The sequence below is a fragment of the Balaenoptera acutorostrata genome, chromosome 1 (genome assembly GCF_949987535.1).
Source record: "Balaenoptera acutorostrata chromosome 1, mBalAcu1.1, whole genome shotgun sequence".
NCBI lineage: Eukaryota > Metazoa > Chordata > Mammalia > Artiodactyla > Balaenopteridae > Balaenoptera > Balaenoptera acutorostrata.
In genome coordinates, this window is record NC_080064.1 from 88,959,360 (window position 1) to 88,973,949 (window position 14,590).

Genomic DNA, 14,590 nt, shown 5'->3' on the forward strand with positions numbered 1-14,590 from the left:
ATAAATAAATAAATTTATAAAAACAAAACAAAACAAAACAGAGGCTCATAAACATTAACTATTTTAATACTCGTCTTGGTACTAATTTTAGAGGAGCCAATGAATGAAGAGAGCTGGAATAAGACGCCTCTTTGAGCCATGACAGTAATTTTTTAGTTTGTAATATATTGGGGATGGTGATAGCTCATGATAATGAGCGCCAGCAGACAAGCCTTAAAGCAATTACATTTTAAGTAAATAAAGGAACAATAAGAAAACAGTATTACAAACATAAAGACTACCCAGAGAGACAAGTTTGCATCTATAAGTTGTTTACTCTAGCTACAACTCACTGATTCAGCAAACTTCAGTACATAAAACCTGCTTAAGATCTAAAAAAATAGGCAAAGAATCTCTGAGTAGGCAAAAGAGAAGTCACAAATTGGCACTAAAGTTTATTTATGTTAGCTTGGCTAGGGGGCAACCTCACAAACCCTTTTACTCTTATTTACCCCAGAATTCTAACAGTTTAACCAGCTGATTTCTCAGTTTACTTTACACTGGAAGCAATTACTCAGAAAAACAAAGAGCTTCTAGAGACAGACACAGCCATACAGGAAAACAAAAGCAAAACAGCCAACTCTGAGGAATTTAAAAGATTTCTATCTATTTGCCCGAGAATATATAAAAGGGTGTTCTTCAGTTATGTAGGAAAATCCCTTTAAAAAAATTAAATTTTACTGTATGCTACAGTTTTAAAAAATATGAGAAACCTCTTTCTTATAGCTAAAAGGGACTAAGTCAAATCCCACTGATCAGCAACTTAAAACGTTACATAAATAAGTGGTCATAATAGCTTTCAAACACTGGTAAAAACTCCCTGACTTTCAAAATTACAAACATTAAATTTTATGTCAAGAGCTTACTTTTCCTTATCAGTTGAGCAAGGCATACTAACAGTTGTTCCTGATTGAACATCTCCTAGTGATGTACTTGGTTTTGTAAACTGCAAGTTAAACTGCACCTGTGAAGAGGGAAAACATGTAACTGAATTAGTGAGAACTGAGACAGTTCTATATGGAGATAGGTGGTTAAATTTTTTCTCTGATGAATATAGACCACAGAAGTTCAACCTATATTTTATAACACAAGCACATTTTATTGAGAAGATTTAATTTAAAAATCCTATTTCTCCTTAACAAAAAAGTTCCTGTCATATCAGCAAGCTGAACAGCACAAATTATCTTAATTATTTTGAAACAAAACATGAACACTAATACATTTAAATGTTATTTTTAATGCTAAAAGTAACCAAGTACCGCAATGATGCATTTACCTCATGCATTCTGAGAATTCTTCCCTTTTCACGAACTTAAAGCCTGTCATATTTAAGGATTCTAAATGAGTGCTAGGAATTTGAATATTGAAATAGTCAAAAGTAATCCAAGAATCTATACAAAAGTCCAAACTAAAATATCAAGCATATAGGATGTAGCAGTTTACTGAAAGTAATAATGACTATGACTGAGGGGGTTTCATACCAGGAATGGGTTCTATGTTAGGAAGTCTATAAATATAAGTCACCATAGTAATAAATGAAAGAAAAAAGGTATGACAACTCGCATGCAGAAAAAAGAAAGAAAGAAAAAAAGAGAAAAAGGCATGAGAAGATAAGAAATATCTATTTTTGGTAAAAAAAAAAAAAACCTAATAAAATAGGGAGAGATACTAGCTTAATAGGATAAAATTATAAATGAGAAAGGTACATGCTGCTGTCCTTGGCTATCAGGGTTCAATATTCTAAAGATATCAGATCATATTAAATACAAACAGGATTTTTAAAAAGTGAGATAAGCTGATTTTCATATTCCTTATAGAAAAATAAACATGCAAGAGTGAAGAAAATTTAAAGAGTATAAGATATTAATACATAATATAGTTTCCAGCCACCAATAATTAGAAAACCAGACAAAATAAACAAAAAGAATGGTCCCAAAACTGAACAACAGGTAGTACAGGACTGTGATCTCTAAGAAAAGTGTGATCCCTACAAGTGACCCAGCTTTCTAATTAGAGGCACTTCCTGACTATAGGTACGGAGAAGGAACATAATTGCTAAATGGAGGAGATTAAAATCAGTTCAGGGAGGATGAGGTGCCTGGAGGCTGCAAGGCACAATTCTGAAGAAAAGGGAGCTATAAAGAGAACAAGCCCCAGAAATCTACACATGAATCCCCTTGAGTTTTTGCTGAGTACTAGGAACATGCATAGGGTAAAACTCCACAATGCTGGGCAAATAAAAATGGGAGTTTCAAGCTGAACAATTTCCAAGGTTCATAATCATGGAGACAAAGTGGACAGTCCTTGGTAATCATTTAGGGCATTCTGTGGGGAGCTTCATAACAGGGCTGAACTATCCCTTGAGTAAAAGCTACTTTAAATGCATCCTAGTAAAGCTAAAGGAAAAAAGAGAAACAAAAAAAAAAAACTCAAAAAGGACCAGGGGATCCACAAGTAACTTAAATACCTGCCACCCTTTAAAGGAAGATAACAAAATCCAGATAATCAACAATGTAACATTAACAATGTTCCACATCCTATCAGGAATTATTAAAGGGACTTCCCTGGTGGTCCAGTAGTCAAGAATCTGCCTTCCAATGCAGGGGATGTGGGTTTGATCCCTGGTCGGGGAACTAAGATCTCACATGCCGTGGGGCAACTAAGCCCACGTGCCACAACTACTGAACCCACACACCTCAACTAGACAGCCTGCACACCACAACGAAGAGCCCTCGCTTTCTGGAGCCCATGCACCACAACGAAGATCCCGCGTGCCACAGGTAAGACCCAAAGCAGCCAAAAATAAATAAATAAAATAAATATTAAAAAAAAAAAATTAGAAATGACAACAAGTAGGAAAACATGAGTCATACCAAGAAAAATCACTCAACAGAAACAGATCCAGAGATGATACAAATGATAGAATAAGGATGCACATGTTAAAATAATTATAACTATGAACAAGGATGTAATGGAAATCACAAGTATGAGAAAAATGGAAGATATAAAAAAGAATGAAATGGAACTTCTAGAGATGATAAATATCTAAAATGAAAAGTTCTCACTGGACAGAATTAACAGCAAATTAAACAATGCAGAAGAAAAGATTAGTGAACTTTAAGAAAGCATTAGAATCTAATATATATAAAATGAAGCAAATAAATGAACAGACTCAATGGGACAATATCATGTGATCAACCATGAGTAACTGTAATACTAAAAGGAGATAACAAAAAAAATGAAGAGGGACTTCCCTGGTGGCGCAGTGGTTAAGAATCCACCTGCCAATGCAGGGGACACGGGTTCGAGCCCTGGTCCAGGAAGATCCCACATGCTGCGGAGCAACGAAGCCCGTGCGCCACAACTACTGAGCCTGCGTGCCACAACTACAGAGCCTGCGCTCTAGAGCCTGTGAGCCACAATTACTGAGCCTGTGTGCTGCAACTACTGAAGCCCGTGCACCTAGAGCCCATGCTCCACAACAAGAGAAGCCACTGCAATGAGAACCCTGCACACCACAACGAAGAGTAGCCCCCGCTCGCCACAACTAGAGAAAGCACGCACGCAGCAACAAAGGCCCAACACAGCAATAAATAAGTAAACAAGTAAATAAATAAATAAGCAAATACATACATACATACATACATACATACATACATACACACATACATAAATACACAACAGTTAAAAAAAAAAAGTGAAGAAATAATGGCCAGGCCAGAAACTGTTCAATCCAGGCAACTATGGAATGATGGCTTCAAAATGCTGAAAGGAAAAAAGAAACTTGTCAACCTAGAATTCTAAATGCAGAGAAGATAAGGTCAAAATAAAAATGTTATGAGACAGAAGCAGAAAGAATGAATTGCCCACAGACATGCACTATAAGAAATCTTAAAGAGCTGCACTGTAAGAAATCTTCATTACAGGAGAAAGGAAAATGATACCAGATGAAAATGTAGATCTACATAAAGGAATAGAGTTGTGTAAATAGTAAGTATATGGGTAAAAGGACTTTTTCCTCCCTGTTTAATTTATTTAAAAGATATATGACTGTTTTAAAAAAAAAAGTGGGATTTATAACAAATGCAGAAGTAAAATTTTGACAATAGTTAGCAGGACAGGAATGAGGAAATGGAATTATTGTAAGGTTCTTACATTATATGGAAAGTAGTATAAAATTTTGAAGATAGATTATGATAAGGTGAAGATGTATACTGTAAACTCTAGAGCAAAAAAAAAATAAAGCCAATAAGAGACAAAATAGAATGCAAAATAAAATCAGCAATTAATTGAAAAGTCAGGATTAAAGTAGAAAAGAGGGACAAAGAACAGATGGGATATATAGAATACAAACAGCAAGATGATAAAACGTATCAGTATATACATTAAATTTTAAATTGTTAAAGACAATGTCAGAATGGATGAAAATATAAGAGTCAGGTATAGAATATCTAAAAGAAATCCAGTTTAAATATAAAGATACAGATTGGTAAAAGTAAAAGGACAGAAAGTGATACATCATGTAAACGCTAAGAAAGCCAGAGTACAATATTAATATCAAGGTATAGTCTTCTTTCTGCTCTGAGAAATGAAAGAACAAATTCCTAAGGGTCAAAGAGAGTAAGGAAAATCCCCCTTCTTTCACAGTTCTTATCTGCCCCAACCCTCAGGCAATTCAGTGGAAACAGAAGCGACAGGGGTAATGATGATAACAGCAGTGGCCAAGCAGGCACCTAAAACTCTGAAAGAGGGGAATCACGCCCTCTGACCAGAGGTGCTGTGGTCTCAGAAGCATGATACAAATTCTCATTATGTTTTTTCTTTCTCTGTCCTCCCAATGTTTGGCACCAGACACAGACACAATTGCAGGAACTGTGTCTTAGACCAAGGGAATTTAGGTTCATGATTTCTAGCCAGTTTTCAGGAAGGAGGACTCAGGGGATTCTGAAATCTGGAGGGAAATCACAGAGAGAAAGGAACTCAAGAAAGAGATCCTATAAAAGCTGTATATGAACTATTGGGTTCTATTCTAAGCTGGACATGCAAGATCTGACCATAGTCACCATACCAAAGGCTCTGAGAACTCAACTATGGAGTAAACCACCACCCAGGTCACAGAACAGGCACTAGATGGTGCACACATAGACAGATACAAATAACATGGGCTAACTCTTTAAGGACTGAACTGACACAGAAACCACAGCCTACAAACGGTAAGTCAGAATTTGCAATCTGAACCTAACAAAACCATTTGCTACAAAAAAAATTTTTTTTAATTAAAAAAAAGTTTTAAATTCACATTCTCCTTAGGATTTAAACAACATCTAGAGTCTCATAACATTCAATACTGGATCCAGACAGAATCCAAAATCACTCAACAAAGAACCAGGAAAATCTAAGTAATTTGCAAGGCAAAAAACAAGCCAACAGATGTCAACTCCAAGATGGCAAAGATAATGGAATTATCAGAAAGGCAGTTAAAAGTATCTATTATAACCATGTTCTAAGAAGTAAAAGTGAATACTCTTGAAACAAATGTAAAGAAAAAGTCTCAGTAAAAAAAAAATAGAACGTAAAAAAGAAAATGGAAATTTAAGAACTGAAAAAATTCACTGGATGGACTCTATAGCATTAAACTGTAAGATCAATCAATAGAAATTATCATATCTGAAAAACAGAAAAAAGAAAGGAAGAAGAGAGCCTCACAGACCTATGGGAAAACAGACATGGTCTAACATTCATGTTGCCTGAGTACCAGAAGGATGGGGGGAAGAGTGTAGGGCAGAAAACATTTTTAAGAAATAATGGTCGAACACTTCCAAAATTTGGTAAAAGGTATCAACTTAGAGATTCAAGAAACCTAGCAAATCCCAAAAAGGATACAAAGAAATTCATGCCTAGACACATCATCAGACTCCTGAAAACTAAAGGAAAAGAATAAATCTTGAAAGCAGCCTGAGAAAAAGGATGCATTATATATAGTTGAACAACAGTTGGAATTTACTTCAGATTTCTCATCAGAAATCATGGAAGTCGAGGGAAGTAGAATATTTTTAAAGTGCTTAAGGAAAAAAAACTATAAATACAGAATTCTATGTCCAGAGAAAATATCATTCAGGAATGAAGGTGAAAGAAGCCTGTTTCCCAGAAGAAGAAAAACAAAGAAACTTCTGTGCCAGAAAACCTCCTCTAAAACAAAAGCTAAATAATATTTTATTATTCAGGGAAGTGATATCATGGAAAACATGGAATACCAGGAATAATGGAAGAGCAACAGAAATGGTAAACAGGGATAAATATAATGGACCATGCTTCTCCACTCAAGTGTTTTACACATATGTATATTTGTTAATAGCAAAAATTACAGCACTGATAGTTTCCAATGTATAGCTGTAATACATATGACATACCAAAACAAAGGGGTAAAGGTAAATGGACTATACGGTAGTAACGTATTTATATTCCACTTGAAGTGGTAAAATATTAATTCTATACATACTGCGAAAAGCTAACTATGTTTATTATGATGCCTGGAGCAACCACTAAAAAAAAAAGTGTACAAAGAGATATAATTAAAAAACACACCAGAAGAACTAAAAAGGAATATTTAAAAAATGTGCAAATAATCCAAAAATGAAGTCAAGAAAGGGGAAACAAAGGAATGAAAAATAGAGGGAACTAAATATGCCCTTTACCTGAAAACCATTTTAAATAGGATATACACAAGTTTAAAGAAAAAGGGTGGAAAAAGATACTCCATGGAAACACCACTCGAAAGAAAACCTGAGTAGCTATATTCATATCGAACAAAGTAGACTTCAGAGCATGAAAAATTACCAAAAATGAAAGAGGAAATTACATAATGATGAAAGGGTCAAGCAACCAAGAGGACATAACAATTATAAACGTGTATGCACCGAACAAAAGAGCTTCAAAATACATGAGGCCAAAAATGATAGAATTAAATGGAAAATGATAGAAATGGAAACACCCATAATAATAATTGGAGATATCCACACTCCTCTCTCAGTAACTAATACAAAGTCAACAATGATATAGAAGAACTGAACAAAATCAACCAACTGAATTTGACTAACATTTAGATCAGTGAAGTTTATCCCAAGAATGCAAGGCTTATACAATATTTGAAAATCAACATAATACATCTATTAACTGATGAGAGAAAAATCACACAATCATATCAATTCATTAAAAAGCCACTAGTAATGAGTTTAACAAATGAGTATAGCAAGTTTTCAGGATACAAGGTCAATATACAAAAATCAATTACATTTGTATACAGCATCAATGAATATTCTGAGAAAGTAATTAATAAAACAATTATATTCACAATAGCATCAAAATGAGTAAAATACTTAGGAATAAATTTAGTAAAAGAAATGCAGAATTTGACATTGAAAACTGCAAAACACTGATGAGAGAAATTAAAGGATACTTAAATAAATGGAGAGGCATATTAACATTCATGGATTTAAAAACAAAATATTGTCAAAATGACATTTCTTCCAAAATTGATCTATAAATTCTATATACCCTATCAAAATTCAAGCAGGCTATTTTGTAGAAGTTGACAAGCTGAATCCAAACATTTATATGGAAATATAAAGTATCTAAAATAATAAAACAAGTTTGAAAAAGAGAGTTGGTGGATTTATACTACTCAATTTCAAAACTTAATATTATTAAGTCACAGTAATCATGACAGTGTGGTATTGGCACAAGGATAGACAATCAATGAAACAGAATTAAGAGTCCAGAAATTCTTACATTTATGGTCAAATGATTTGCCTAAATCAAGTCTTTAACAACTGTTACTGAGAGAACTGGATATCCACATGCCAAAACAAAACAAAAACACCCAAGACCCTTACCTCATTCCATACATAAAACTCATACTATACATAAAAAAGTAACTCACAATGGATCATAGATCTTATTTCCACCTGTGGTTGCACAGAGTTCTTAGATACGACTCCAAAAGCATCATCAACTAAAGAAAAAAATTTGGTAAACTAGACTTCATCAAATTAAAAACTTTTTGTTCTTCAAAAGAGAAAATAAAAGAGAAGCCACAGACTGGAAGAAATATTTGCAAACATTTATCTGATAAAGGACTTGTATCCAGAATATTTAAAGAACTCATAACTCAAGAGAAACAACCTAATTTTAAAGCAGGCAAAAGATTCAAATAGGTATTTCACCAAAGCAGATATACTGATGTCAAACACACACATAAAAAACTGCTCTCAACCTCATTAGCTTTTAGGGAAATGCATGCTAAAATCACAAGATACTTCTACACATCTACTAGAATGCCTGAAATTAAACAATTGACCATATCAAGTGTTGATAAGGATATAGAACTTGAACTCTCAGATTGCTAGTGGTAAATGGCACAACCACTTTGGAAAAGTGTGGTAGGTTCTTAAAAATCAAATATATATCGTCAGCCAATCCATTCCTAGGTACTCACCCCAGAGAAATACAAAGACTTGTACACAAATGTTCATAGCTTTATTTGTAGTACCCAAAAGTTGAAAATGACCTGAATGTTCATCAGTTGATGAACGTATGGATAAGCAAGTTGTTGTATACCCATACAACGAAATACTACTGAGCAATTAAAAGAATGAACTACTGATACACACTACCACCTGGATAAAGCTCAAAAAAGTCATGCTGAGTGAAAGCAGACATAATGTATGATTCTATTCATCTGAAATGCAAATTTATAGAGACAGAAAGCAGATCAGTAGTTGCCTAGGGCTGGGGGCAAGAGTGTGGATTAACTGCAAAAAAGCACTAAGGAACATTTTGGGGAAATGTAAATGCTCAAAACTAGACTGTCATGATGGTTCCACAACTCTATAAACTGACTGAAATTATTGAACTGTAAACTTAAGCATGGGAGGATTGCATGTATGAACTATAATAAAGTTTTAAATTTTTTAAAAAGGCACCTTAAAAAGAGTAAAAAGATAATCCAAAAATTGGGAAATAATAACAGTTAACATATAAAACCAACAGCAGACCAGTGAATGTTCAGAATATATAAAGAACACTTATGATGCCATCTTACAGGGGTTAAACATCCCAAACAGAAAATGAATGAAAGAAATGAAGAGAAATTATACAGAAGAGGAAACATAATCCATAGATACATAAAAAGATGTTCCTCACTTAATAATCAGGGAAATGCTGATTAACATCAGTCACTAGATAGGCAAAATGCCTCTGACCTAGTTACTTTTAAGAATTTGTCCTACAGTAAATACATACGCACCCAACATAGGTACACCTCAATACATAAGGCAAATGCTAACAGCCATAAATGGGGAAATCAACAGTAACACAATAACAGTGGGGGACTTTAACACCGCACTTACACCAATGGATAGATCATCCAGACAGAAAATTAATAAGGAAACACAAGCCTTAAATGACACACTACAACAGATAGATTTAATGGATATTTACAGGACATTCCATCCGAAAGCAGCAGAATACACTTTCTTCTCAAGTGCACATGGAACATTCTTCACGATAGATCACATCTTGGGTCACAAATCAAGCCTCGGTAAATTTAAGAAAACTGAAATCATATCAAACGTGTTTTCCAACCACAACGCTATGAAATTAGACATCAATTATAGGGAAAAAAAGTGTAAAGAACACAAACACATGAAGGCTAAACAATATGTTACTAAATAATCATTGGATCACTGAAGAAATCAAAGAGGACATAAAAAAATACCTAGAGACAAATGACAATGAAAACATGACAATCCAAAACCTATGGGACGCAGCAAAAGCAGTTCTAAGAGGGAAGTTTATAGCAATATAATCCTACTTCAAGAAACAAGAAAAATCTCAAATAAACAACCTATCCTTACACCTAAAGCGACTAGAGAAGAACAAACAAAACCCAAAGTTAGTAGAAGGAGAGAAATCATAAAGATCAGAGCAGAAATAAATGAAATAGAGATGAAGAAAACAATAGCAAAGATCAATGAAACTAAAAGCTGGTTCTTTGAGAAGATAAACAAAATTGATAAACCATTAGCCAGACTCATCAAGAAAAAAAGGGACAGGATCCAAATCAATAAAATTAGAAATGAAAAGGGAGAAGTTGCAATGGACACCACAGAAATACAAAGGATCATAAGAGATTACTACAAGCAACTACACGCCAATAAAATGGACAACCTAGAAGAAATGGACAAATTCTTAGAAAGATACAACCTTCTAAGTCTGAAACAGGAAGAAATAGAAAATATGAACAGACCAATCACAAGTAATGAAATTGAAACTGTGATTAAAAATCTTCCAACAAACAACGTCCACAGCCAGATGGCTTCACAGGTGAATTCTACGAAACATTTAGAGAAGAATTAACACCTACCCTTCTAAAACTCTTCCAAAAAATTGCGGAGGAAGGAACACTCCCAAGCTCATTCTACGAGGCCACCATCACCCTGATACCAAAACCAGACAAAGACATCACACAAAAAAAAATTACAGGCCAATATCACTGATGAACATAGACACAAAAATCCTCAACAAAATACTAGCAAACTGAATCCAACAACACATTAAAAGGATCATACACCATGATCAAGTGGGATTTATCCCAGGGATGCAAGGATTCTTCAATATATACAAATCAATGTGATACACCACATTAACAAACTGAAGATTAAAACCATATGACCATCTCAGTAGATGCAGAAAAAGCTTTTGACAAAATTCAACACCCACTTATGATAAAAACTCCCCAGAAAGTGGGCTTAGAGGGAACCTACCTCAACATAATAAAGGACATATAAGACAAACCTACAGCTAACATCATACTCCACAGTGAAAAGCTGAAAGCATTTCCTCTAGGATCAGGAATAAGACAAGGATGTCCATTCTCACCACTTTTATTCAACATAGTTTTGGAAGTCCCAGCTACAGCTATTAGAGAAGAAAAAGGAATAAAAGGAATCCATATTGGAAAACAAGAAGTAAAACTGTCACTGTTTGCAGATGACATGATACCATACATAGAAAATCCTAAAGATGCTACCAGAAAACTACTACAGCTAATCAATGAATTTGATAAAGTTGCAGGATACAAAATTAACGCAAAGAAATCTCTTGCATTCCTATACACTAACAACGAAAGATCAGAAAGAGAGATTAAGGAAACAATCCCATTTACCATCACATCAAAAAGAATAAAACACCTAGGAATAAACCTATAAGGAGCCAAAGACCTATACTCAGAAAACTATAAGATACTGATGAAAGAAATCAAAGATGACACAAACAGATGGAGAGATATAACATGTTCTTGGATTGGAAGAATTAATATTGTGAAAATGACTATACTACCCACAGCAACCTACAGACTCAATGCAATCGCTATCAAATTACCAAGAGCATTTTTCACAGAACTAGAACAAAAAATTTTACAATTTGTATGGAAATACAAAAGACCCCAAACAGCCAAAGCAATCTTGAGAAAGAAGAACAGAGCTGGAGGAATCAGGCTCCCTGACTTCAGACTATACTATGAAGCTACAGTCATCAAACAGTATAGTACTGGCCCCAAAACAGAAATACAGTTCCATGGAACAGAGATAAACCCATGCACCTAGGGCCACCTAACCTACGACAAAGGAGGCAAGAATATATAATGGAGAAAAGAGAGTCTCTTCAATAAATGGTGCTGGGAAAACTGGACAGCTACATGTAGAAGAATGAAATTAGAACACTCCCTAACACCACACACAAAAATAAACTCAAAATGGATTAAGGACCTAAATGTAAGACTGGATACTATAAAACTCTTAGAGGAAAATATAGGTAGAACACTCCTTGACATCAATCACAGCAAGATCTTTTTTGATCCACCACCTACAGTAATGAAAATAAAAGCAAAAATAAACAAATGGGACCTAATGAAACTTCAAAGCTTTTGCACAGCAAAGGAAGCCATAAACAAAACGAAAAGACAACCCACAGAATGGGAGAAAATATTTGCAAACAAAGCAACTGACAAAGGACTAATTTCCAAAATACACAAACAGCTCATGCAGCTCAATATCAAAAAAGGAAACAACCCAATCAAAAAATGGGCAGAAGACCTAAATAGACATTTCTCCAAAGAAGACATACAGATGGCCAACAAACACTTGAAAAGATGTTCAACATCACTAATTATTAGAGAAATGCAAATCAAACCTACAATGAGGTATCACCTCACACTGGTCAGAATGGCCATCATCAAAAAATCTACAAACAATAAATGCTGGAGAAGGTGTGGAGAAAAGGGAACCCTCCTGTTGGTGGGAATGTAAATTGGTACAGCCACTATGGAGAACACTATGGAGGTTCGTTAAAAAATTAAAAATAGAGCTACCATATGACCCAGCAATTCCCCTTCTAGGCATATAACCAGAGAAAACCAGAATTCGAAAGGATGCATGAACCCCAATGTTCATTGCAGTACTATTTACAATAGCCAGGACATGGAAGCAACCTAAATGTGCACTGACAGAGGAATGGATAAAGATGTGGTACATATATACAATGGAATATTACTCAGCCATAAAAAGGAACGATATTGTGCCATTTGCAGAGACATGGACTGATGCAGAGAATGTCATACAGAGTGAAGTAAGTCAGAAAGAGAAAAACAAATATCGTATAATATCCCTTATATGTAGAATCTAGAAAAATGGTACAGGTGAGCTTATTTTCAAAGCAGAAATAGAGTCACAGATGTAGAGAACAAACTTATGGTTACCAAGCGGGGAAGAGGGGGTGGGATGAACTGGGAGATTGCGATTGACACATATGCACTATTATGTATAAAATAGATAGATAACTAATGAGAACCTACTGTATAGCACAGGGTACTCTGCTCAATGCTCTGTAGTGACCTAAATGGGAAGGAAATCTAAAAAACGAGTGGATATATGTATATGTACAACTGATTTACTTTGCTGCACAGCAGAAACTAACACAACATTGTAAAGCAACTATATACTCCAATAAAAATTAATTAAAAAAAAAGAATTTATCCTACAAATCTATTTGTACAAAGCCACAAAGAAGTATATCCAAAGATAACTGCTGAAACATGTATGACTATCTAGACTGAAAACAACTTAATCATCCATTAACAGAACACTATTAAATTATAGTACATCCATATACTGGAATACTTCTAACTTATTAAAAACAAACAAGCAAGCAAAAACTTACATTCTAATACATGAAAATGGACCTGTACCATGATAATACTGTTAAACGAAAAAAGCAAGGTGTAGAACAGTGGGCATGTACTATTTATGCTTATCTATACCAACACTCATGTATACAAACATACAGACATATACATATATCCTTGTATATATTTTAAGTATTTTTCAAATATATCACAAAAAACTCCCAGGATTTTTTCTCTGAGGAGGGGACTAGGGACCACAGGAGGTACATTTAGACAATACATCCTCTTAAATATTTGGGAGCTTCCCATGCTCATATATTTTTATCTATTTTTTAAATAGTTAATACAAAAGAAATAAAAATTAATTTAGAACCATCTGTGGAATGAGGTGGTTAATCAAACTGAGAAATGCTATCTCTAGATAAAATCTGTCTCTGAATACACACTCTGGGCTAAACACCATCAAAAATTAATCAATCATCTGATCTCAGCTTCTTTCTTACTGCAGAAAATCCCTCACCTACTTCATAATCTCCAGGATGAAATCTGATCATGTTTGACTTTGTGAAGTTATGCCACACAAAAAGAATCAGAATCAGATACTCTAAAGTTTTTAAGAGATTCTGTCACAGGTACTTTCTTTGACATCAAATAACATCTCCTCTTTAATAAAAGGTTAGTCTGAAAGATACTACAGTTTACCATCATAATGGTGTTTCACCACAAACTGTACTTTGTCTTGTTCATTGCTATATCTCTTGCAACTAGAACAATGTCTAGCCACAGCAGACATTCATTAAATATATACCGAATGAATGAATTCCTTAGAGATTACTGTCTTCAAAAATAAAAGTGAAGAAGTTATTTTGTCTATTTTGCTTTAAAAGTATCAAGTGATCTTTCTATTTGTCAGCATGGCACGATCTTTTAAAACACTCCTATGTATTTCCTTCACCATGATTTTGTTTCTTTCTTAATTTAACTCATGTTATTCTACATCCTCACAGTTAAACAACTACTTGAATGTACTAAATCTTGACAGTAACATTTTAAGAAGTCAGGTACATCACAGATTCAATGTCATTAAATGATTTTTTTTTTTTTTTTTTTACCGCAACTAAAAAGAACATGTTTTAATCGCCATGGCTGCTAGCACAAGACTACCTAGATTAGTGGTCTCCATAGCAGGCAGTGATTACAACCACCCATTGGGGTATGAGAAGAAGATCTTTTAACTTTGATTTATACACATTTTTTAATCTCATTCTTTAATTTCTATTTTGGAATACATTTTATTATTAATAATAACAG

At 34.2% G+C, this 14,590-nt stretch overlaps 1 protein-coding gene across 3 annotated transcripts in view; it reads right to left on the reverse strand.

The window, feature by feature from the left end:
• The window catches only part of SASS6 (SAS-6 centriolar assembly protein), a 49,453-nt gene that overhangs the window by 3,630 nt on the left and 31,233 nt on the right, over positions 1-14,590 (reverse strand). For all 3 annotated transcript variants that reach the window (XM_057547955.1, XM_007169635.2, XM_057547950.1), the window contains exon 15: positions 906-1,003. In XM_057547955.1, the coding sequence (XP_057403938.1) occupies positions 906-1,003 (98 nt within the window). The remainder of the gene's footprint in view (positions 1-905; positions 1,004-14,590) is intronic.